The sequence below is a fragment of the Astyanax mexicanus genome, chromosome 1, assembly GCF_023375975.1.
Source record: "Astyanax mexicanus isolate ESR-SI-001 chromosome 1, AstMex3_surface, whole genome shotgun sequence".
NCBI classification, from domain to species: domain Eukaryota; kingdom Metazoa; phylum Chordata; class Actinopteri; order Characiformes; family Acestrorhamphidae; genus Astyanax; species Astyanax mexicanus.
In genome coordinates this window covers 25,964,188-25,987,593 of record NC_064408.1, presented here as the reverse complement: position 1 = coordinate 25,987,593, position 23,406 = coordinate 25,964,188, and the positions used below count along the sequence as shown (strand labels likewise).

At 36.3% G+C, this 23,406-nt stretch overlaps 1 protein-coding gene across 2 annotated transcripts; it reads left to right on the top strand.

Annotated features, from left to right (window-relative positions):
- Nucleotides 1-10,793: 10,793 nt before the first annotated feature.
- Nucleotides 10,794-21,501, top strand: lhx1b (LIM homeobox 1b). 2 transcript variants are annotated; one of them, XM_022686412.2, is made up of 5 exons: nt 10,794-11,399; nt 15,215-15,441; nt 17,348-17,622; nt 18,791-18,956; nt 20,271-21,501. In XM_022686412.2, exons 1-5 carry the CDS (start codon nt 11,230-11,232, stop codon nt 20,642-20,644), a joined length of 1,212 nt encoding a protein of 403 aa, XP_022542133.1. In that variant the 5' UTR covers nt 10,794-11,229; the 3' UTR covers nt 20,645-21,501. The 2 variants fall into 2 exon arrangements, with proteins under 2 accessions (XP_022542133.1, XP_022542132.1); XM_022686411.2 differs by having other exon boundaries at nt 17,345-17,622; nt 20,271-21,500.
- The last annotated feature ends 1,905 nt before the right edge of the window (nt 21,502-23,406 follow it).

The window sequence follows — 23,406 nt, the reverse complement described above, 5'->3', positions numbered from 1 at the left end:
TCAACAGTACAGCATCACAGCTGAAAGTGTGCGGCTTGAGACACATCTATCTTTTGTCTGCCATCACTGCCTTCTGTTCCATCAAGCACACACCCTCTCACACAGACACACACATTAGTACAGATGCACTCGCAACGACTGTTAACCCGGCACAATGCAACTCAGCTGGCTACCACTCCCCACTTGACAAAGGTCTGACCCCCGTACCCTTGTGCGAGTGTGTGAGTGTGTGTTCAGCTTGCCCCTCCTCTGTGAAGTCTGCCACTTTGTTCCTATTCTTTGCCAACTGCTCGAAGGCAGGGCTCAGCTCCAGGCCTTTCGGTCCACACGCTGGGGTCTGACGGTCAATTAAATTCAGATTGAGGATAAATGATCTGCAAATGATGTCCCAATAAGTGAGTGAGTGAGTGGAGTGTAGTTAAAGACTAGCCGCTCACAGCCGGAGGATGCAGACGCCTCTGCTGTGGGACGGCCTGAGGAGGTCGGGAAAACGAGAGCAATGTGGAACTGCATCTATGGAAGCCATTAGCTGAGAAATCATATATACTGAGCAGACTTTGTGTAAAAGTGTAGAATGTGCCTACAAACAGCTCTGGAAAAAAAATTTAAACCTCTGGAATGTAATCATAATTAAGGAAGATGGATGATCACAAGCCATCAAACTGAGGCGAACTGCTTGAACTTTTGCACCAAGAGTGGCAGTGTGTAAAACTGGTGGAGGAGAACATGCCAAGCTGCATGAAAAAAAAAATAAATGCTCTAAATTACAATATTTTTATTTGGAATTTGGGAGAAAGGCTGTCCATAGTTTATAGAATAAAACAACAACATTTATTTTACTTGAACATATACCTATATATAGCAAAATCAGTGAAACTGATTCAGAAACTTAAGCGCTCTCTTATTTTTTCCAGATCTGTAGGTTAGTGAGTGAGGTAGAAGCCACTAAAATAGGTTACATTGTTGATAATCAGTGCCCAAAGTAACCAACAGTAAGACAAACTGGTGTTAATGTACTGTATTTGTTAATGTACTGTATTTGTTAATATATATTTTTAATAATGGAACTGGTAATGTATTTCATTTGTGTAAAAAAGGATGTGCACAGTCAAATCAAGCAAACATCAGTCTTAATATTTCTCAATAACAGAATTCCTCATATTTACTTTTAGCTTCAACATTTTCAAGCTATTTTTATTTGTTTTACATAGTTTGAATAGTTCATAACAAAAATATCATTAGAGGCCATAAAAGAAAGTTGATTCCAATAAAACAGTGCATATTAAATCATTTAACATGTTAAGATTTTCTTATTACAGGGATTAGAGAAGCTATATTCATGTGCGTGCACATTTGTGTCATCAATGGACGCAACCTAAAATGTAGAAGAGGTCCACAAACATTTGTATCCCTGTTTTATGTGTTTTGCTCTAATTTTTAGTGAGTGTCATTTTAGGGATGGTATACAAGAGTGACATTAGTTAATCTTTCTGATTAAACAATATCTGTTTTTATTCAACAATGATAATTTGCTGTTTTTGGCAGCCTTGTCAGGAACTAGTACATAAAATGAAAAGAAATGTAAAAAACAAACAAAAAATCATTTATGGACACACAGTTTCAATGTCCACCTATTTCAAGGGTTGCATAGTTGGTGATATACAGAATAATGGGAATATATTATATTTATATGACTGAAGTATGTGATAAGAAATATGCTAAATGTATTTGTAGGTGAATGAGAAAGTCAGCTTAAATAAAACTTTTTGTATTATAAAAGCAGTACATGATCATGACTTTTTCATATGCAGAAAACTAGCCTTTGTGCTCTAAAACAGGTGGATCTAAAACCTCCCAATAACTTCTCATTGCTCGCTGATTGCTCAATACAGAATTATAACATTTCACATGCAACATTTGAGCTGATTCATACAGTATTTCAGAGTATACAGTATGCCACTTGAATGCTTAAAACGGCAACATGTGCTATGTCACATAATTGGAAACACTGGAAAGAGTTTTATATAAAGGTTTTGAAAATGTGAATGCACAAGAACTGGCTTTTGACACAAAGCTCCAGAGACAGAGTAAGATAGCACTTAAAAATTATGTGTTTCTTTCATTTGACCAAATTGAAAACCTCTAGAATATAATCAAGAGGAAGATGGATGATCACAAGCCATCAAACCAAGCTGAACTGCTTGAATTTTTGCACCAGGAGTGGCATAAAGTTATCCAAAAGCAGTGTGTAAGACTGGTGGAGGAGAACATGCCAAGATAAACAAAATTGTGATTTATAACCAGGGTTATTCCACCAAATATTAATTTCTGAACTCCTAAAACTTTATGAATGTGATTTGTTTTTTTGTTTTTTTTTTGCATTATTTGAGGTCTGAAAGCTCTGCATCTTTTTTTGTTATTTCAGTCATTTCTGATATTCTGCAAATAAATGCTCAAAATTACAATACTTTTATGTGGAATTTGGGAGAAATGTTGTCTGCAGTTTATAGAATAAAACAACAATGTTCATTTTACTCAAACATATACCTATAAATATCAAAACAAAGAGAAACTGATTCAGAAACTGAAGTAGTCTCTTATTTTTTTCCCAGAGCTGTATGTTCATATTCAAGATAATCTTTGGTAACTTGAAGATGAGACTTGCTCGATTTTTGCTAGCAGAATTGAGCCACTTCGCTTTAAGTGGTGCTGCATTTACATTATGGAGCTGGTGGCCCATTTTTTTTCTAATTTCTGCTAATATTAGCATAAACTATTTGATGAAACTGGCCTTGTAATGATTCACACTGTACAATAATTTTTTTCTATATATTTTGAAGTGATATGGAATCACTGCTGGGTAAAACACTTGCCTTTGCAGCAGCCTTTTATATTTCAAATGGCAACTAAATAATTTCACAAAACTGGAGTCATATGTTAAGAATGTTAAGTATAATGTTAAGGACATACAATTTGTTTCCATGGCTGTGATATGTGATGAAGCTGAAAAAAATAGGTGGTATGGTACTACTTGCTTTACAAGCACATTTTTCTCATCTCACCGAGTATGTGTGTGTGTATGTGTGACCATGCAGAGAGAGAGAGTGAAAGGCATGTAACGGCTCTTGTCCCTAAGGGTTTGATGACACTAAAGAGGTACATGGGGGAAGGGGGCGGGAGGTTTCTCCCTCTGCACCATTCTGTCCTTTTACAACCCAACAAAATAGCCTTTTAATTTCACCCAGCGTCTGGGCCGTCTGCGCCACCGCATGCATCAATCTCCATCATCAACATGCTCCAGGCGCTGAGTCCCAAGGGCCCTCTCCTTCTCTTTCCCTCACTCTCACTCTCTCTCACTCTCACTCTCACTCACACACACACACACACACACACAAATACACTTGCCAGTAGCAGGCATGGACTCTTAGCAATCTGTATATTCTCAGTATGTTTGTGTGTATTTTTTGTTGTTGGCCTGCTTATTTCATTTCATTGCAATTAGGTTTTTCTGTTGCCAGTTGTGTTCATTTACAGGCCTATAAATTAGTTTAGCCTCCAGCACTGCACCTTCCCAAGTGGAAAAATTAATACATACATGAAATAACATTTATATGTTAGCCCAGTAAATGTATCTGTGTGTATACTGAATATATATATATATATATATATATATAGTGAGTATAAATTGTAAACAGTAGCATACTGCGCAACAGTTTTAGGCATTAATAATAAAATCATATTAGTATTAAAAAAAAACTCCTCACCTGGACTGTGTTAATGAGCTTGGTAATAACTATAATTAGTCAAATAAATGCAAATAAAATTCACTGTGTTCAATAAATATCTCCAAATCTATCTTTGCAAGAGTCTACTATTAGTTATTGCTATTATTCAACACCTCATAACACTACTGTGAGCCAGAGTTTAATAGTGTTAAGTCAGGTAAGCTTGGAATGGAATTAAACAAATTTATACACTGGTGAAATCTGGAACCAAGCCTTATATTGTAAACTAGCTCACATGATCTCAGCAATGTTCTTCAAAATAAGAAATTATTTGATTGGACATTGTATTCTTAATATATTTATGTTTAGTTGCATCTGCAAAAACAAGCCGAAACTCTATTTAACTATTTATAATATATAATGTGCTTAGATGCCTAAAAGGTTTGAACAAGGCTGTATTCATAAATGCTTGTCATGTCAACTACATAAATGGACAAGTAGTGTAGTTTAAATTTTAATATTTAAATATATGTTCAGATTTTCTAGCCATTGGTAGGTCAGTTTGATTGACTGAAATGAAATATGGCTAATGTTCTGCCTAAATTTACTCCTCGTCACCTCCACAGCCTGCCATAATCAAAATGTTTGCCTTACTATTTAATCCAAATTGTCTGCTATTCTTGCATTTCCCACGCATTTCCCATTTAGATTATTGTGTGACCAGTGACCCTGAGTCACTTAAAATGTACCACATCCATGCAGAATGGGAGATGGCGTTTCTGATTATCCTTATCTATAAAAACTATAGTGATATTTTTTTTTGTTTTTAGGACATTGGGGACACACAGGCGTGGATTGAGGCTTTAAGTAAGCCTACGTTATTGGACCATGGCAGTTTGAGCATGTGAGAATAATTAAATATATTAAGTATAAGTGCATGCAAACTCTGTTAATGGTCATTTGCATATATATCTATATGACTAATTAATAGCCTTTTAAAGACGCTATTGCTAAGTCATCTTCTTTCAATCAAATTTCAATAAAATTGTATTGAAAAATATCAATATAAATAAAAACAAAAATCTAATTCAGATAACAAATCAGTCAAACTGATTTGTATTTATAGATGTTTGCATTCAGGTATTTATACGCTCAGCTTTAGCATTTTTAAAGACCCATGCACAGAAATTAAGAGACCACTTCAGTTTTTGAATCAGTTTCTCTGATTTTGCTATTCATAGGTATAAGTTTGAGTAAAATGAACATTGTTGTTTTATTCTATAAACAAATTCCACGTAAAAATACTGTCATTTAGAGCATTTATTTGCAGAAAATCGGAAATGCTATTTGGTGGAATAACCCTAGTTGTTTTTTTAATCATGCCTGGCATGTTCTCCTGCACCAGTTCTACACACTGCTTTTAGATAACTTTATGCACCACTCCTGGTACAAAAAAGTGAGCAGTTCAGCTTGGTTTGTTGGCTTGTGATCATCCATCTTCCTCTTGATAATATTCCAGAGGTTTTCAATTGGGTAAAATCTAAGAAGCTCATCATTTTTAAGTGGTCTCTTATATTTTCCAGAGCTGTAAAACTCTGGTGAAACACTGATGTAAAATCAATGCCAAACATTAGCAATCAGAAATCCTTGCTATATGCATTTTTTTCATATCCATATCCATATATTGATATAACTTAGTGATAGTTATCAAATATGGAAATGTATGTTTAAAAAGCAAAATTAAAGAAAAATGCATGTCTTGGATAACATATTATAGAGATATTTGATCTAAAAGCAGATTTGTGTAAATATAATATTTACGTCCCTTTTTAACACTCTCTCCACACTGTAATGTGAGTAGATACTCACAGCCCCCTGCATTGATTGAGTCCTGGTTCATGCATGACTTTGGATATTTATCAGCTTGGTGATGCCACCCAACATTCGAGCACAGCAGCTTGACACAGCCACATCATTGCTTTAAACAAATCCACAGGCTATTGGCAGGCCGAGAGAGAGAGGCTGTCAATAGGGATTACAGCTAAGCCTCTCCTGGTTGCCAGGGCTTCTGCTGGCATGGGGTCCTGCTCTCATAGTAAGGCAACACAGCAGGAGAGCATGGGGGGATGCCAATGAGGGAATACTGTACTGAAGCTTACACAGACTGTGTGGGGGCTTCCTGCAGTGTTTCTTCATCATAAGGATTTCTGATGTTCTGGTGTGGTTTTTAATTGCTGGCAGTGTTTTGCGGTGCTTTACACTGGACAGTTGTTTTTTATGGATTGAGTCTTCTTTTTTGACTTTTTTCAGCTAATTTAATGGATTTTTATGGAAAATATTTTTTTTGATGATGATACTGGAGACATAAATGGGCTTTCATTAGAGTAAGGATGTTGTGGGTAGCTTCAAGTAGGCCACGTTGTAGGACTGTGGCAGTGTGTGTATGTGTGTGTGTTATTTATTTCTAAAACCATGGAACTATGTTAATAAATATTACTACATAAACATACCTACATTTTAAAAACTTTGTTTCTTCAGAGACCTCTAGTTTAGTGATCTAAAGTAGGGCTAAACAGAAACACCTGAGCTTTTTTTTTTTTTTTTTTTACAAAAAATTGCTCACATGGCATTCATTCATTTTCGAGACCACAACTAGACATTTTACAATCATTTTTTTCTTTTCAAAAATATGAGTCAGGAAAAGAGTGTTTAGATATTTGTAAGTCGTGGTCAATCAGTTGTGTTGGGGTGCAGTTTGACCAGAGGTTGATGTAGTTGTAAGTGCATGTAGCCCAATACAGGAAGTAAGTAGGCAGGACATAATGTGTGGTGACTGGAGAAGCAAATTCTATTGTGAAATCAATACAAACATAATTTAGAAGTCATATCCCACCAAAAAAAGACAGATCTGGAAAAAAATAGAATATATAGTCTATGTTTATGTTCTTTTAAGTTTTTTAATTCTTTATCTTCCAAAAATGGCTTGTTAATGCTTCTTCAGTGTAGAGGTGATTAGCTTTCTAAGATCCCTTTTTAGCATCTTCATTTAAAATGTAGCTAGTGTAGATGACATCATCAATACATGACAATAGTACTCCTAATTGAAGTAGTTCCAGATTAAACCTGACATACCATGAAACACTAAAGATTTGGGGTGGTGGGTTGCAAAAGCTTAGTTACAGCGGATGAAAGGTAGAGATGGAAAGTACACAATGATAGAATGGAAGGAAGAGAAGTTTTAAATGTAGTCTTCCTTCCAGACTCAGTTCCATATTCAGGCATAGGCTAGTCTGGTACTGGTTTTCCTTGCTTGGGTACTATACAGTTTGGTCACATCCAGTTTGTTACATTGTTAACTGGCCACAGAAAACATAAAAAATCATAATATGTAAAGATTTCCTATTTAAACACAATTTTAAAGTGAGATATGGGGAAAAAAGGAAGCCTTAAATAGTAAGGAAAAATATGGTAATTGATAGGTCTGAAGGTGTGATGGCTTTAGTCCAGAGCCAGACAAGCCCTATCTTTCTACTTCACACCCTCTCTCTCTCCCTCTGTCTCTTTCTCTCTCTCTCTCACTCATACACACACACCTTTTTTTCTCTGAAATAAATGAACATCAATTTCATGAACTCACTTTACTTCATAGTTCAGTTTATCAGATGTAACTGACCTACTGAGCACTATCTGGGACCGTACGTATGCATGGTATTTGTGTAAATAAATATTTTATTCAAGATACTGCCCTTAACATTTAGAGGACCTTTGGAAGTGTGTACACAAATTAATTGCAAAAAGAAATGCATGATAGACCATAAATGGGCTGTTAATTACTTCCTAAACTAAATTACACACACACACACACATATACACCCTTACCCTATGCTGAATGCTTTCTTTGGCAAATGATAATCAATTGTGTTTTCCACAAATGAGATTGGTCCCGCTGGGTTGCCATCTCATCTTGTTAAGACCAATTAGCAGCAATTAGCACGTGCTAATGAGATGAAGTGGGGATCCCAAAACAAACAGTGGGAGCTGCTGTTTGATTACTGCATGGTGTTAATGCGCTTCGGAAACCGTGGTCCTGCTGCTTACAGCCATGCAACCTTTCAGTTTGAGGCTGTGTGCCTTTCTAAGCATAAAGGTGCATTTGACTTAGAGCAATACTAGAATATTTTTTTGGGTGTTAAATAAAACATATTTTAAATTAATTATTCAAAGAACAAGGAAAAGATCAATGTAAACATAAGCATTTAGGTGACTCTTTAAGATGTCATAAATCAGCACTATGCTCAAATGTTATAGAATATAGTTAAATGAACCATTAATATTGATTTGTGGAGCAATATCAATATCTTTGGGATGAGCTGGGGAATTTGTGCTATCATGTTATGGTTCTCAAACCAGATGTATGCTACAATGAAACTGGCAACACAAAGCACAAACATGGACAATGGCCTGTTAACTACTTTTAAGAACCCTTTTGGTCTGATTAAATTGTTTTTCTCTATGAAGGAATGTTTTAGGAACAACCGACCTTCAACTTTAAAATGTGGTTGAAATATGATTGAAGTGATGTCTGTAATGTTAAATGGTTGTGCAAACAATTTTAACTGAAGTCAAGATAATGTCCTCAACCTTCTGTTCTATTTGTTTCACTGTTGTGTTTCTGAGATCAGATGTTCATTAATCAGATTGGTAGTGGTGGGTAACATTCTTTATACTCAGCTTTACTACAGTGATAGAAGTTTAATTTTAACACTCTGTTAATCATATGATTTTCTAGTTTTAGTGAGCTATGGTTTATTAAAGGTTGAACGTTGATATCAACTTTGATTCACGTTTCAAAATCAACACCAAATACAATGTTAATTCAACCATAACATCAATGTTGATTCAAAGTTGAAATGCCAGCTGGGTTTGTACAGCATCAACAATGTGGTATGATTGTCAAAAAAAAAAAAACAGTTTCCAGTACCATATAGATCCCCACATACTACAGTCCTAGAATAGTAAAAAGTACTATTGGCTTCACAACAGAATATAGCAGCTTTGGTGTGAACTAGAGAGAGAGAGAAAGAGAGAGAGAGAGGGCGAGCAAGAGTGGTGGTGGAGTGAGAGAGAGAGAGAGAGAGAGAGAGAGAGAGAAAGGCTGTAACTCACACCATTTATTTACATCCACTCGAGCATGATGAAGTCGCTCCGTCCGTGTGTTATTCTCCGTCTCAGTGCTTTACGCATTAGTCCTGTGCTCCACACACACACACACACACACACACACACACACACACACACACACACACACACACACACACACACACACACACACACACACACACACACACACACACACACAAGCAAGAAATTGCAATCCCGCAAATAGGCCAGCTATTTGAATATTTTCACAATACCATGTATTTAAAAAACGATCACACTCAATTTCGGTCAAGAACGTATTATATTATAGGACTATTTTTATACTATATTATATTATAGGACTATTTAAGTCTATATAGTATAGTGTATTTAAGTGCACGTTTATTTTTGTGTGTGCGTTTTTGCTTATTTCGATTTGTTTTCTTTATTTTCCGTCTCTCATATATGCACCTCATATATATATTTCGCTGGGAACTGGAACAGTTGTAGTATGGTATAGAGATGCAGTCAGTCTGAACTGTGCAGTGCGCAGGTACATTTGTATTCAGGTTGTGTTATTAAGGCCTTGCTGATATCTGTGAGAAACAGGACTCCCGCTGCTGTGTATTTTACTCTCTACTGCGGACTGTGCGCTATCTGCTGCTTCCCACGGCCGCACATTTGCGGCATTTCAGCGATAAGATCATCCATTCTGACCCTTATTATACCCATTATGGCGGTGACGTTACTCCATATTATAACCATTACTCTATATTAAAATCATTACTCCAGGGTATATTATAATCTCTTTTCCATATTAGGGTCATTACTGGATATTATAAGCACTGTACCTTTTTTCCATCTCTTTGTATTACAATCAATACTTCGAATCATAATAATTAAGCCTATTCTCAAACAATCAGTTCTCTGTATAGAACTAATTTGTGCGGTCAGCAAGCAAACCGGTATATTTAGTGTTAAAAAAAAAACTTAAAATCAAATAAACAAAAAAACACAAATTGTTCGTGGCCTATCCAAATAATTTGCAATATAATAAACATTAACAAATTGTCATATTGAAAGTGCCATTTATAAAAAATATTAAGAAAATATAGCAAAACAGTGTAACATTTTCTTCTGTTTGCAAACTTTTAAATTCAGTTTTTAATTTTTATTTTTAAACAAGTACATTTTCCTCTGAAACTATATGATCAATAACAAAATAGGCTGGTCACTGCATTCTTAAATGAATAATGTTTAATGCTCGTTAAATGCGTTTTGTCAAGTTAGTTTACGTTTCGTAAAACGTTAAAACATATTTATATCAATTAAAAAGCAGCAGTAGTCAAGATACCGTATAATCTGTTTACACGTACCTGGTCTCGGTTTACTTAATTAATTTTATTCATGTATTTTCTTTTTTATCGACAGTAGAAATAACATTACAAAATACACAATCGATACCAGCCCACACATTAACCAGCTTATTTTGACAAAGGTGTTCCTCAAATTTCTGCGGTTCTCGGCTGTGTACTGTACTGTGGATGTACAGCGCTTTTAATCCATAATAAACTGAAAATCTATGCGAAAGCCAGATACAGCGTATAGAGTGCTTCTGTCCTATAAACTCCGGAGAAACTGCAAATAAGGAAAATCCGAGTTGTGTCTATTCTTGTCTCTACCTGTATTCCGGTAAGCCCCGCAGTCCTGCTCTGGGATTGGCTACGGTTTCCCACCTGCGCCGGTCCTCCGTTTTAGAATGCTTTGCCCTGCAGCCAATAGGAAGAGTGGGTGTCGGAAAACGGGTGGAGAAGAAAATGGCAGGTACTACTATGATTTATACAGATCGTAGGCGATTGGCAAGGGTGCGAAATTACGTCACATCATTCGCGGATAGGGATTGGCTCGGCGGGTGCAACAAAACCAAACGCGCGCGCCGGTTGCTGAGAACGGTGAAGCTCGGAGTCTTTAACAGAACCGGTGGGATCAGAGTGTTGTGGAGGGGCTGAAGGACAGGTTTATTCTGTCTTTTTTTTGTCAGGATTTTTTTTCACCAGGTTGGAACAGAATTGGACGATATGTGGTTTGTTTTTCGTGTCTGTCACACGCCACACTTTCTGCACGAGGCTGTGTAAAAGCTGGATGTGTTCTCCTTGACCGCGCCGGTGATCTGGTTCTGAGGAAGGGGGTCGGAGTGGTGGGCTATGCAGGATCTGAGGTTCTCTACGCCTGGTCCTGGGACTGAACAGAGAGCCGCGTTCTGCTAGTCTGACACCTCCTTAACCATCACCGCACCGCAGCGGACCAGTCCGCCTCCTGCGCCGCTCACTGAAAGGACCACAGCGCCGGTTTTGCGCTCGCCGATATGATCCAGTGCGCGGGCTGCGAGAGGCCCATCCTGGACAGGTTTCTGCTCAACGTGCTGGACCGAGCCTGGCACACCAAGTGCGTGCAGTGCTGCGACTGCAAGTGCAATTTAACGGAGAAGTGCTTCTCCAGAGAGGGCAGGCTCTACTGCAGGACAGACTTCTTCAGGTACGGAAATACGGAATAGGGGCTGTTTGTAGATCGTTTGTAAAACTCTGAACACCGTTACAGTAATTTATTGTATCCTTAGTAATAGTGTAGACACGCACACCCACAATAGCTTGTTTAATAGTAAAGATTGTTAAAGATTCTGCATTTTATTAACCTCTTAACAGGCCAGGATTTTTGTCAATTGTCTTCCTGACGTTACACCACTAAATCTTGAGATTTTCTATTCAAGCCTTACATTAAAAAAACATAATTGAACATTACTGAAAAACATAATTGTAATTGTAAAAGAAATTATAAAAAACATATTTAGGTAAATCTGCCAATGTCAAAATATAATAAATACAATCATATATTATATATATATATATATATATACACATATATAACTTCATTTTAAAATCAATATTTTCCTGAATATAAATCAAAGAGTTCATGTCCTCCAAACCTTTATTTTTGTTATGTTTGTCTAGTTTTTACGTCTATTTTCAAACATGCAGAATTTGGGTTGATTCTCCAAGTGTCTTTTAAGAGATTTCAAAATCCTCAAATGTTCAGAACGTAAATAAGTTATTTTACTGCTGAAAAAAAGGGATTTGTATCACTTAAACCTGTATAGTCTGAATACGCAACAAGGCATTTTAAATGTATAAAAGGTGGAACCATAGCTTGAAATTTGTTTTCATACATAAGGAAAGCCTATATTATAAGGTTATAAAAATAATCATTTTGAAATGGTTCTAGCATCGACATTACACTGATTTTATACACAACTGAATATAGACGTACTATATACGTTTTTTGTACTTTATTCAAATGTACATATATCCTTTATATAAATAGTTCTTTTTAATAAGTATTTTAGTTCTTGACTCCTGTAGAACACTAATAATTCATACAGTTTACTGTCAGGCTGTTCTAGGAACACATCTTGACTTACTCAAAAACGCAGGCCTAATATAACAATTTCATTTAGTGTCTTAGCAGGTTTCAATTCACTATGTTTTTTTGGTTTGTAACAGTGTCAAGCCTTTTGTGCTACATACAAACAATATTTGTTTAAGGTTCTATAAAAACATTCAAGCCTATTCGGAGATTGTAAATGAGGCACGATCTTCGATTTTAACAGGCCATATAGCTCTTTGAGTTGACAAGGTGCTATAGAACCATGGCCTTAAGCAAAGAATCAGTTCTTGAAATGGTGTACTTTATAGAGACGACCCTCTGGGCTGAAACAGAATATATTCTTATTTATTTATTTTTTAAGCGATTTTGGAAGCAATGCTGCGTGAAGTTTAAAACAAAATAGTTGTTAGAATTGTAAGCTTTAAAAATGTTATTCAGTTTTGTAATATTAATGTTATTCTTAGCACCGTTGCTGGCTTTAATCGAAGCTTATAAGCAATATATTTATATATTTATATTTTTGTTCATTTAATTCATTTGAAATAAATGATTAATGTCGTTAATAAAATAGACTTAATTGTGACTTAATATTATATTTTATTCTAGCTAATATCTTATCATTTTAGTGTCACATGCATTTATTAGGCTACACTTGTTTTTGCAGTGCCAAGTTTTAATAGATTTTAGCTTTAACGTTAGCTATTATTCCTTACCTTTGTCATAATTGTCTCATTTTAACTTCACTGTTTTCGTTTCGTGTGAAACACTGGTGATTTATTTAAACACAGGATAAACCGTTGATAAAAATTACAAATTGGAGATTCTGTACCTCAATATTTATAATGTTGGGGACTTAATAATCAGAAAATGTAACCTGAACAAGAGCTCAGTAAAGGTCAGTCTGTCCTGACAGGTGATGCTTCTGCTGTGCAGCTGAGCGCAGTGTTTGTTAATGTATTTATTCTGTATTCGAGGCGTGGAGGGAGCTGATATCATTAAAGACACTTATCCGCTTGTTCGAGGCTCGGGGCCGAAAGCTCCCTCTTTGTTTACACGGTATGAGTGTCAGGAGGCGCGCGGGACGGGCGCGTGCGTGCGCGCGTTCGTCTGCTTTGCTCGCCGCGGCGCGAGAGGTGGGGAAACCGCGATAAGTGGATTAGGAGAGGAATAAACGGTCGGAAAGCTGCAGACACACGCGTTTCTTAACCGTTTCAGCAAAAAGAAAGCGTTTACATAAAAGCTCGTTTTATTCCGCCTCTGCTTTTGAAAGGATTTTTCTTAAACAAATCCATCAAAACAATGAAGCAGTGTTTGCCAAAGATAATAATACAGGTTGTCTATTTTATGTACATAACTAATAATGACAATAATAAAAAACAATATAATAAATAAATAAATAATAATTTACAGCACGCATAGCCTACATACTAAAACGAAAAAAAAGGTAAAACCACACATATAATATTAACAACAATTAAGCATAAGTAAAGTAAATTATACGTACTGATTAGTGTAACTGCATTTATAACCGTTGGTCCTGAAGGTAGTGCAAAACACACAGACACATAAAATGCTATCAACACAGAGACCCCGCTGTGTTGATTGACACAGCGCTAACAGGCCCAGGATGTGTTAATGTATTATTTAACAATAATAAATATTTTTATAATAAAAAAAACATAGGGTATTTGCAACTGCATATTTCAAGAACTGAGTTTTTAATTAAGTACATTATAAGTTAAATCAGTACTTCTGAATGTTTAAATAAAACCATTATATATCCCCGCATTTAGAAAAGAGTTAATTCAGCACAGTTGGTTTAAAATTCTGTTTTTTTTTTTCAACTTTATTTGTAATTCTCTTTATTATGGTATTATTTTGACACTGTAGGTGTTCATTCAGGTGTATATGTTTTAACACTAAAGAAATTAATACAGCACAGAGAGATTGAATGTACTCTAAGGGTCAGTCACTTTAGGGATTAAGCTTAGTCTTGGACTAAACAGTATTCTGAATTGATATTTTCCATTAAAAGGAAAATCTATAGATAGACTTAATCCCTGTCTGGAAAATTGCCCCTGAAAATGTTAAGACAGTATTGTGGAGTGTAATTCGATGTAGGCATTATTAATTAAAGTAGAAATTAATGAAAGACTACAGGGGCAGTTTAGTATTAGTACTGTATACAGTAGAGGGGTTAATTCAATTTAATTCTGGACACTGATTTGAATTTTTACAACATTGTAGTTGTTGATTAATCACTAAATCTTAATTCAGTAATGTACATTTTAATTTAACAATAAATTAGAACTGTAGTTTATTCTGTAATCATTACTACAGCACTTAAAATAATTTCAACAATGTAGGGAGTAGGTCAGTAGTGTGTATATTATTTAAATAGATTTCGTTTAGACTTTAGAGATCATTTCAATACTGTAGAGGTAATTTTGGTACTGCAGAGATTGTTTCAACCCTGTAGGGGTTAAGTCAGTACGGTAGAGATTATTTCACCACAGTAGAAGTTAATTCAGTATGTGGAGATTATTTAAATCCTGTAATACTGCAGAGAATATTTAAACCCACTTTAGATGTACTGTAGGTTTTATTGAACATAAATGTGGGTGCATTCGGTCACTATTCAATATTCTGTTCAACACTGTGGATTATTAATTTAATAGTAGGAGATTCAGGGCAAGATAACCATTAATGTGTTTAGTTGGGCAGTTTTAGGACACCTGGTATGTAATAATGTAATACTGAATGCTGCAATTATGGAAAAAACACTGATGTATTGAATATGTTGTCAATCTATGTTGTCAATTTAAGGCACTGCTGAGAAGTTTGCTGAAAAGGTAAATAACACTGTATAGTTGTGATATGAAAACTGACCAAAGTGTATCTGTATGCAGGCGCTTCGGCACAAAGTGTGCAGGCTGCTCGCAGGTCATCTCCCCCACTGACCTGGTGCGGAGGGCACGCAACAAAGTGTTTCACCTCAACTGCTTCACCTGCATCATGTGCAACAAGCAGCTGTCCACAGGAGAGGAGCTCTACATCCTGGAGGAGAGCAAGTTTCTCTGCAAAGAGGATTACTTCAGCAACAACTCCCCACTAAAAGACTCCACACAGCTCTCAGGTACAGCCACAGTTCAGTAAGCTCACACACAGAGCTTTACATGTTCAGGCCTCAAGGAGGACTGTGGCACCTTAATGCATAGGCTCAAAGTCTGCACACAGAGCTATGGCTGCAGCACTCCAATGTGGGACTTGTAGGCAGATACAATGTCTGATATTTTCCATCTGCAGATCTGCAGATGTGAACCGCACATCATATCGAATCCACCTGGATTTGTGTTATAGAGGAATGTGAGGTTGATTTGAAGAAGGTTGAAAAATGCAAAAAATAGTGAAATGCAGACATTTTAGCACAGTAGCCCAACATTACATTCACTCTAAATTAAAAAAAGGTTTATAAATAACACTATAGATTTCAAAAATTACAAATTTGTAATATTAACATGTATTTGTACTTTTACTGTACTGTTACTGAAAAGATCTCATATAAATGTGCACTACACCAGGTGGTCCATTCTTATGTAACAGTGGCTGTCCAATCCTATGATGAATTGTACATCAGAACTTTTCCCTTTCACAGATTTTAGTTCACTATATAAGAGTATTTCACTGTAAATTTCTCCAACATTATTACAGGGAAGCATTTAAATTTTCTCTAATTCTATGTAAATAATAATCTTTAATAATCATTTTTAAAGAGTGTAAACATTGCGGTGCATCACTAAATCACAGGTATTATGTTTGAAATAATGGGCAACACTATTGCAAATTGCCTGGTACAAAAGTCTCTAGAGTATCTAAGATACAGTGTGTTTACCTGGGTATTTGTTCACAAACACAGGCATTACATTAACCATCAAACACCTAGTTTATTTAATTAGTCCTTTATCAACAAAGTAATCACATAAGCTAAACTGAGGTGGAACTGAACAAATCAATACAGTGCCTGAAGTTCACAAAGCAGTCAGCAACCCAACCTGTGCTCTTTAAAGATATTAGTAACTTACTATTGGCTTGTTATAAAGATGCTTTTAAGACAATATGACAGTGCATATTATTTTGTTGAAGAATAGTGTATTTTATAGGCTTAGTCCGTTGAGTATTATTTTTATATTGTGAAAAACAAAGAATTAACCCCAATATACATACTCTTATGTCTGTTTTTTAAAGTGAGTTCTCTATAGGCAAAGGAGTAAAAGGAAAATCTTTTTTGGAGCAGTGTCTATTTATTAGCTAATTTAGCATGAAGTTGTTGAGCCCCAACCTTTGTGCAGGGCACATCATGATTTGTATCTCTTTCTCAATATGTTAAATGAAGCAAATAAAAAAATGTAATTGTGTAATTTATAGATTTTGTATGCTTATTTTCACTTAAAAACGTAAACAAAACGTTAATGCTAATGTGCAGCTCTGGAAAAAATAAGATACCACTTAAAAATTCTTTGAGTTTCTTTGATTTTACCAATTTGAAAACCTCTGGAATATAATCAAGAGTAAGACGGATGATCACAAGTCAAACTGAACTGCTTGAACTTTTACACCAGGAGTGGCATAAAGTTATCCAAAAGCAGTGTGCAAGACTGGTGGAGGAGAACATGCCAAGATGCATAAAAACTGTGATTAAAACCAGGAATACTCCACCAAATATTGATTCATTTGAGGTCTGAAAGCTCTGCATCTTTGTTATTTCAGCCATTTCTTATTTTCTGCAAATAAATGCTCTAAATGACAATATTTTTATTTGGAATTTGGAAGAAATGTTGTCTGTAGTTTATAGAATAAAACATCAATGTTCATTTACTCAAACATATACCTATAAACAGCAAAATCAGACAAACTGTTTCAGAAACTGAAGTGTTCTCTTATTTTTTCTGTATAGCCTGTACTCTACCAACACAGTCCTTCAGTTCTTATAGAACAGGTTATATAAGTACCTGAGAGAGGTGTGTGTGTTTCTCCTCCAGCAGTGACCGCCTGCAGTGAGCCCAGTCTGTCTCCTGACCCGCAGGACGTGCATGAGGACGGTAAGGACTCGGAGGCTGGTCAGCTGTCCGATAAAGAGACGGGCAGCACGGAGAACGACGAACAGACTTCCGGTACCAAACGGAGAGGCCCGCGGACCACCATTAAAGCCAAACAGCTCGAGACCCTCAAAGCGGCCTTCGCGGCCACGCCCAAGCCCACGCGCCACATCCGGGAACAGCTGGCACAGGAGACCGGCCTCAACATGAGGGTCATACAGGTGAGAGCATAAAGCTGCCTGACAGAAAATATCACTACAACTAGGGGAATAAAATCTGAAAGTTTGGATTCGAGCCATTTATATATATAAAGAGCTCCTGCAGAGCTACTGGGCTGACACACACTGTACTCACGTGAGGATTGATTATTTGTGTGTTCGGACGTAGAGGTCTACCAGGATTCTCAGTGGTGCAGATTTTACCAAGTACAATTATCTTAGTTATTTATTTTATATCTTAATTAATTGACTAAACTAAGAGCAGAGCTAAGTGTCCAGTGTCGGAAGCTATTGTGCGTGTTTTTATAGCACAATATGTTGCGTAGCTACATTAATCAGTTTTCCATCAAACAAGCAACTAACTAACTAGCTTAAAAAATTATTAAATAAATAAAATAATGTTTAGTTGAATAATTACATTTCATTTATTAATTATTATTATTGAGTAAATTTTATATTATAACTTAATATAATTTAGTTTAATTTACAAAAGTTCAAATATTTATTTGTATATATTTATATATACTATATATCTCTCTATATATAGTCTGATTAAAATTATTACATTTCATAATATATAGAAATAAGCAGCTTTGACTGACTACTTAAACACATAAGCACTCACCATACATTTTGTTGATGTAGTTAAATTAATTACAAAAATAAAAACATTACATAAATTAGGGATTTAAATTAAATCGCCAGTAAAACATTTTTAGAATGTGTTTAAAGCTAAAATTATACATATCAGTAATGGAAAACATGGTAAGGCAAAACTGCAAAAAATACGAAAATTGTTGTGTTGAATTTTAAAATTATTAATCTGCATGAGGAATGCACTTGTTTTATACATTTTTGCTAAAACGAGAAGCATTTTACTTTTAAAAAACGCTTTAATATATAAACGCTGTAATATTGTTTTCAGTACAGTCCTTTTTTCCAATTTGTGAAGCAGTAGATATGCCTCTGAATATCTCTTCTTCATGCAGAAACGTTATTTCACTATCCTGCTTTATCTTCTGTTACTTCTGATTGTTGGCTTATGTACATAGAGGCTAATGTACACACGATCCATAGCTGATCAGACGGCGCGTTTTTCTGTGTCGGGCTGTGAGTGTGAGGTGAGTGAGTTTATCTGGTGTTTGGTCTGATCGAGCTGTGCTCTCTGCAGGTGTGGTTTCAGAACCGGCGCTCGAAGGAGAGGCGTATGAAGCAGCTGAGCGCGCTGGGGGCCCGTAGGCACGTGCTGTTCCGCAGCCCGCGGAGGATGAGGGCGCTGGGGGAGCGCATGGAGGCCACAGAGCTGATGGCTAACGGACACTTCACTTACTACGGAGGTGAGCTCATTCTGCTGATTTTACGAAATTGAAAACCTCTGGAACATAATTAAAAGGAAGATGGATGATCCCAAGGCATCAAACCAAGCTAAACTGCTTGTGTTTTTGCACCAGGAGTGGCATAGAGGTATCCCAAAGCAGTGTGTAAGACTGGTGGAGGAGGACATGCCAAGATGCATAAAAACTGTTATTAAAAACCAGGGTTATTCCACCAAATATTGATTTCTGACTTATGAATATGAACTTGTTTTCTTTGCATTATTTGAGGTCTGAAAGCTGTGCATCTCTTTTGTTACAATATACCTAGTCAGAAATAGGTATTGTAAATCATTTCATTAAAGTGCTTAAATAATTTAAATGGTTCAAACAAAGCTATAGGTAACAGAAACAGAAAATACTCTTTAAGGAGCTGTAGTTTTATCCTCAGCACTGACCCAGCAAACCTACATTCTGTAAATAAGGTCAAATTGACTAACACACATTCATAAACTGTCCTGCAGTGCTTTCAGAATGATCAGATATGTCCCTTAGAGACTTCATGAAATAAAATGATGGACAGGGTACATTACACAGATTTTAAAGGGTATGTGACATACACCACCATGGGTTCTTTTGTGGTAACATTTAAATAATGAAAAATAAAAACATTGTAGTTATATTGTGCTGTTGCTTAGAACGGTATATCTCAACCTTGGGTATAGAGTCCCACCGCTCTGCATTACTTGTAGTGTTTCTCTGCTTCCAACACACCTCATCCAGCTAATCAGCTCGTTAACAGTCCATTACTTAAAGTGGGTGTGTTAAAGCAGGAAAAGCACTAAAATGTGCAGGGCAGTGGGCCCTCATTACCAAGGTTGAACAGAAGTTAGAATAGAGTAAGAAGAATACAGTGAACACTGTGGCACTGTATGGATTTGTTCACTTCCTCCACCAGCATCTGGTTTACTTCAATAAAAGATTGATTAGATAACCTAGGTGTTGGAATGTAACTGTACATACTGTCAATCCCTAATAATGCTATTAATAAAATCTGAAATTATTGTACATTTCGATTTTTTTTATGTTATTAGTGTTTTTAAATGGTATTTCAACAGATAGAATTTGTTTTTAGATTTTTACACACAATATTGTACTATTTACATACGTGTATGTAATTTATGTGCTCAAGTTACATATCAATATCACACAAAAACCATCAGCAATATATGGCCTAAAAGGTAATATAAAATGTAATATTATACAATATCTGATGCTTCTAAATTAAGAACATCTTGATATGCGCTGGCCCTCACCCCTGACTATTTGTCCCACCAGATTATCAAGGTGAATACTACGGCCCAGGAAGCAACTATGACTACTTCCCCCAGGGTCCTCCGTCTTCACAGGCTCAGACCCCAGATGATCTAGGCTATGTTTCCTTGTCTGGCCCCACAGGCACCCCTCTGGGGAGCATGGACCATCATCATTCGGCTCATCACCCGGCTGCTGAGAGCCAGTGTTTCGGGGAAATGGTAACACACCACCCCGGGGACTCCCCCAGTCCGGAGCCCAGCGGGCCTGCCTCCATTCGCACCATCTCCACAGACATGGGTGTCCCCTTCACCTCTGTAACGTCACTCAGCACCAACGGATACACCAACCAGCTCTCCCAGCCCTCTTCAGAAATGAGTGAAGGCACTGTATGGTAGCCCATGGGCATTATGAACATTCAGGCCGAAGAAACGCAACAAAACGGACTCAGGTTTTAGGGTGGCCTGGAAATGTACTTTTTCGGTTGTGATCTTAATATGGATGTTTCAATAAGTTGATCTATGTATTTATATATTTATTTATTTTGTTTGGTTTTATGTTTATTTATTTAATATATTTATATATTTATGTCAATAAATACAAGCAGGCCACTGTATTGCACCACTTTAATTGGTTTATTGCGAATTTATATTTGTGTATTTATGAAATGAATGTCAAAAAGGTGTACAAGCACCCTACAGCAGCACTGTTGATTGTCCTGGCATATTATAGAAGACAACATTTATACACTATTTATGTTTGTAATATATCAGTTTATCATGTATCATAATCAAAGATCGCAAAGCTGATTGCCTTTTGCGGTTTTGTTATATCAACTCCGAAATGGAATCCCTTCTTCAAACCCAAATAAACATGTATGTAACTGGGCAGTTACATTATTTCCCAAGTTTCACCAAATTTCAGAGTTTGTCTGTAAAGGTAAAACCTAAAACAGAGTTCTAAACCCTTTATTTGAAATAAAAAAGGCTTGAACTGTAAGACAAAGTCTACCTTATGAGAACAATTTCAGCTGTGACCTGTAGTAGACAAAAAGCAGTCAACTGTTTACGACTATTTTCTTCAGGGGTTTAAATATCAGCATTATTTAAAAAAAATCTTGGTGCAGATGAAGAATGATTACTTTTTTTTCCTCAAGCGAACAACCAAACTTTTGTATTCATTCAGTTTAAATTTAAGTTGTGATTCACTGTGCTAATTTGTATGATATTGTGTTTGCACAATAAAAAATAAAAACAAATACTCAACATAATAGGAATTCAGGTGTTTGATGATGATTTCTTTCATGAAACCAATTGCAGATTTTTTTAAAGGGTGTTATATATGTTGTGAATATAAACATATTTATTTCCTAAATATATTTGAAACTATTTTAGAGCTACTAGAGCTGGAGTTATACTCAATTATGTTCTAAAGGATAAAAGAATGGTGATAATTTATCATTTTCCCCATAGGTAGCCAAAACATGTTTAATATCAGATATTCGCTCCTTCAGTTTTCAACATGAGATGCTAGGCTAACACTGCTAATAAACATGGAATGTATTTGTCTATTGAAAATTTATATAGTCTTATAATTATAACTAATTTGGTTCAATTTGTCAAGGTTTCTTAACTTCCTGTTGTAGCTTGTAGATTTCCTAAGCCCACATGGGATTTGTTTGACAGCACTTCTCTGAAGATCAGAAAAGGATAGTCACAGATTTACACAAGCAAGGATTGTTTCTTGGAATGACTGCAGAGTTGAAGATCATAAGTTTAAATAAATGCATGTAAGTACAAGTTACTAGGAGATGTAGCCATCTAACATGGCAACCATACCTGAGAGAATGTTGGTCCGGATTGTCAGGAACAACCCAAACAACACCAAGGCAAAGAGCTGCCATGAACTGAAAGCAGTTGGTACCGTTTCTCTGCCTACAGACAAGACCATAAAAGTTAGATAAGACAAAGACCATTCTGATTGACCATAATGACCAGAGATATATTTACATCTGAAAGCATACTGTATGTTACATGTTGCTGGTAAGCATGGTATTCTGGAGCTGTTTGGTAGTCAGTTGAATGGGTACATTCCACAAAGTAAATGAAAAAAGGTAAAAGAAGGACAACCTCAGAATTCTTAAGCATAACCTCAAACCTGTCATTAAAGACCTGGTGCTCTAACCACTGCCACTGCTACCACTGACCCTTTCCTGGCCCTCTTGGTACACAATGCTATTGACACATTTTACCAGGTTTAGTTAATTTCAGAATAATTTTTTTTTATATAATTTTATTTAACTTTTTCCCATTTTCTTCCCAATTTACACAGTCAATTACCCAACCCACTCACTAGGACTCCCCTTATCACTAGTGATGCCCCAACACACCAGGAGAGTGAAGACTAACACTCCCTAACGCTTCCTCCGATACATGTGAAGCCAGCCACCGCTTCTTTTCTAGCTGCTGCTGAGGCAGCATTGCCGTGCAGCATCACAGGAGGAAAGCACAGCGGCTCGGTTCTGGTACATCAGCTCACAGACCCCTAGGAGTGATGTGGGGAGAGAGCGCCATCTACCCACCCGGAGGGAGCAGGGCCAATTTTGCTCCCTCTGAGCGCCGGCAGCTTAATGGCAAAGCAGCATGAGCTGGAGTTCGAACCTGCGACCTCCCGCTCATAGTGTCAGCGCTGGACCACTCGCCGCTGGACCACTCGATGCCCATTTCAGAATAACATTTAAAAAATAAATACAAAATAACTTTCATTGAATGCGGCCAGCTTACCTTTACTGTTCTGACCAGTCAATATTTGAGGGCTCCATGTATTTAATTAGGAAGTTTTCACAGGAATAATAACTTATACCATAAACAAGACAATTGCTTATATCCAATTTGGATTAGTGGTGATAGCTAACAGATACAAATGTATCCAAACAACAAAGTCTATATAATGCTATTCTATGGAATATCATATACAGTAACATGACAAATTATATGTGCTTGTTAAACTCTTTAATAACTGCAGCTTTGTTTTAATAACTTCAAAAGAAGCTAAATTTACTAAAACTTTAGCTACCAAAGTATAAAAAAGTTTATGATGGGAGTTAGGGATAGTGTTAAAGTTAAATCTCAATAGTCAGAAGTTAATAACCATCAGTGAT

Coding starts and splice junctions, on each gene's coding strand:
- lhx1b (XM_022686411.2), top strand. CDS start 11,230: ATGATCCAGTGCGCGGGCTGCGAGAGGCCCATCCTGGACAGGTTTCTG. Junction 15,442..17,344: donor AGACTCCACACAGCTCTCAG/GTACAGCCACAG, acceptor TTTCTCCTCCAG/CAGTGACCGCCTGCAGTGAG. Junction 18,957..20,270: donor ACACTTCACTTACTACGGAG/GTGAGCTCATTC, acceptor TTGTCCCACCAG/ATTATCAAGGTGAATACTAC.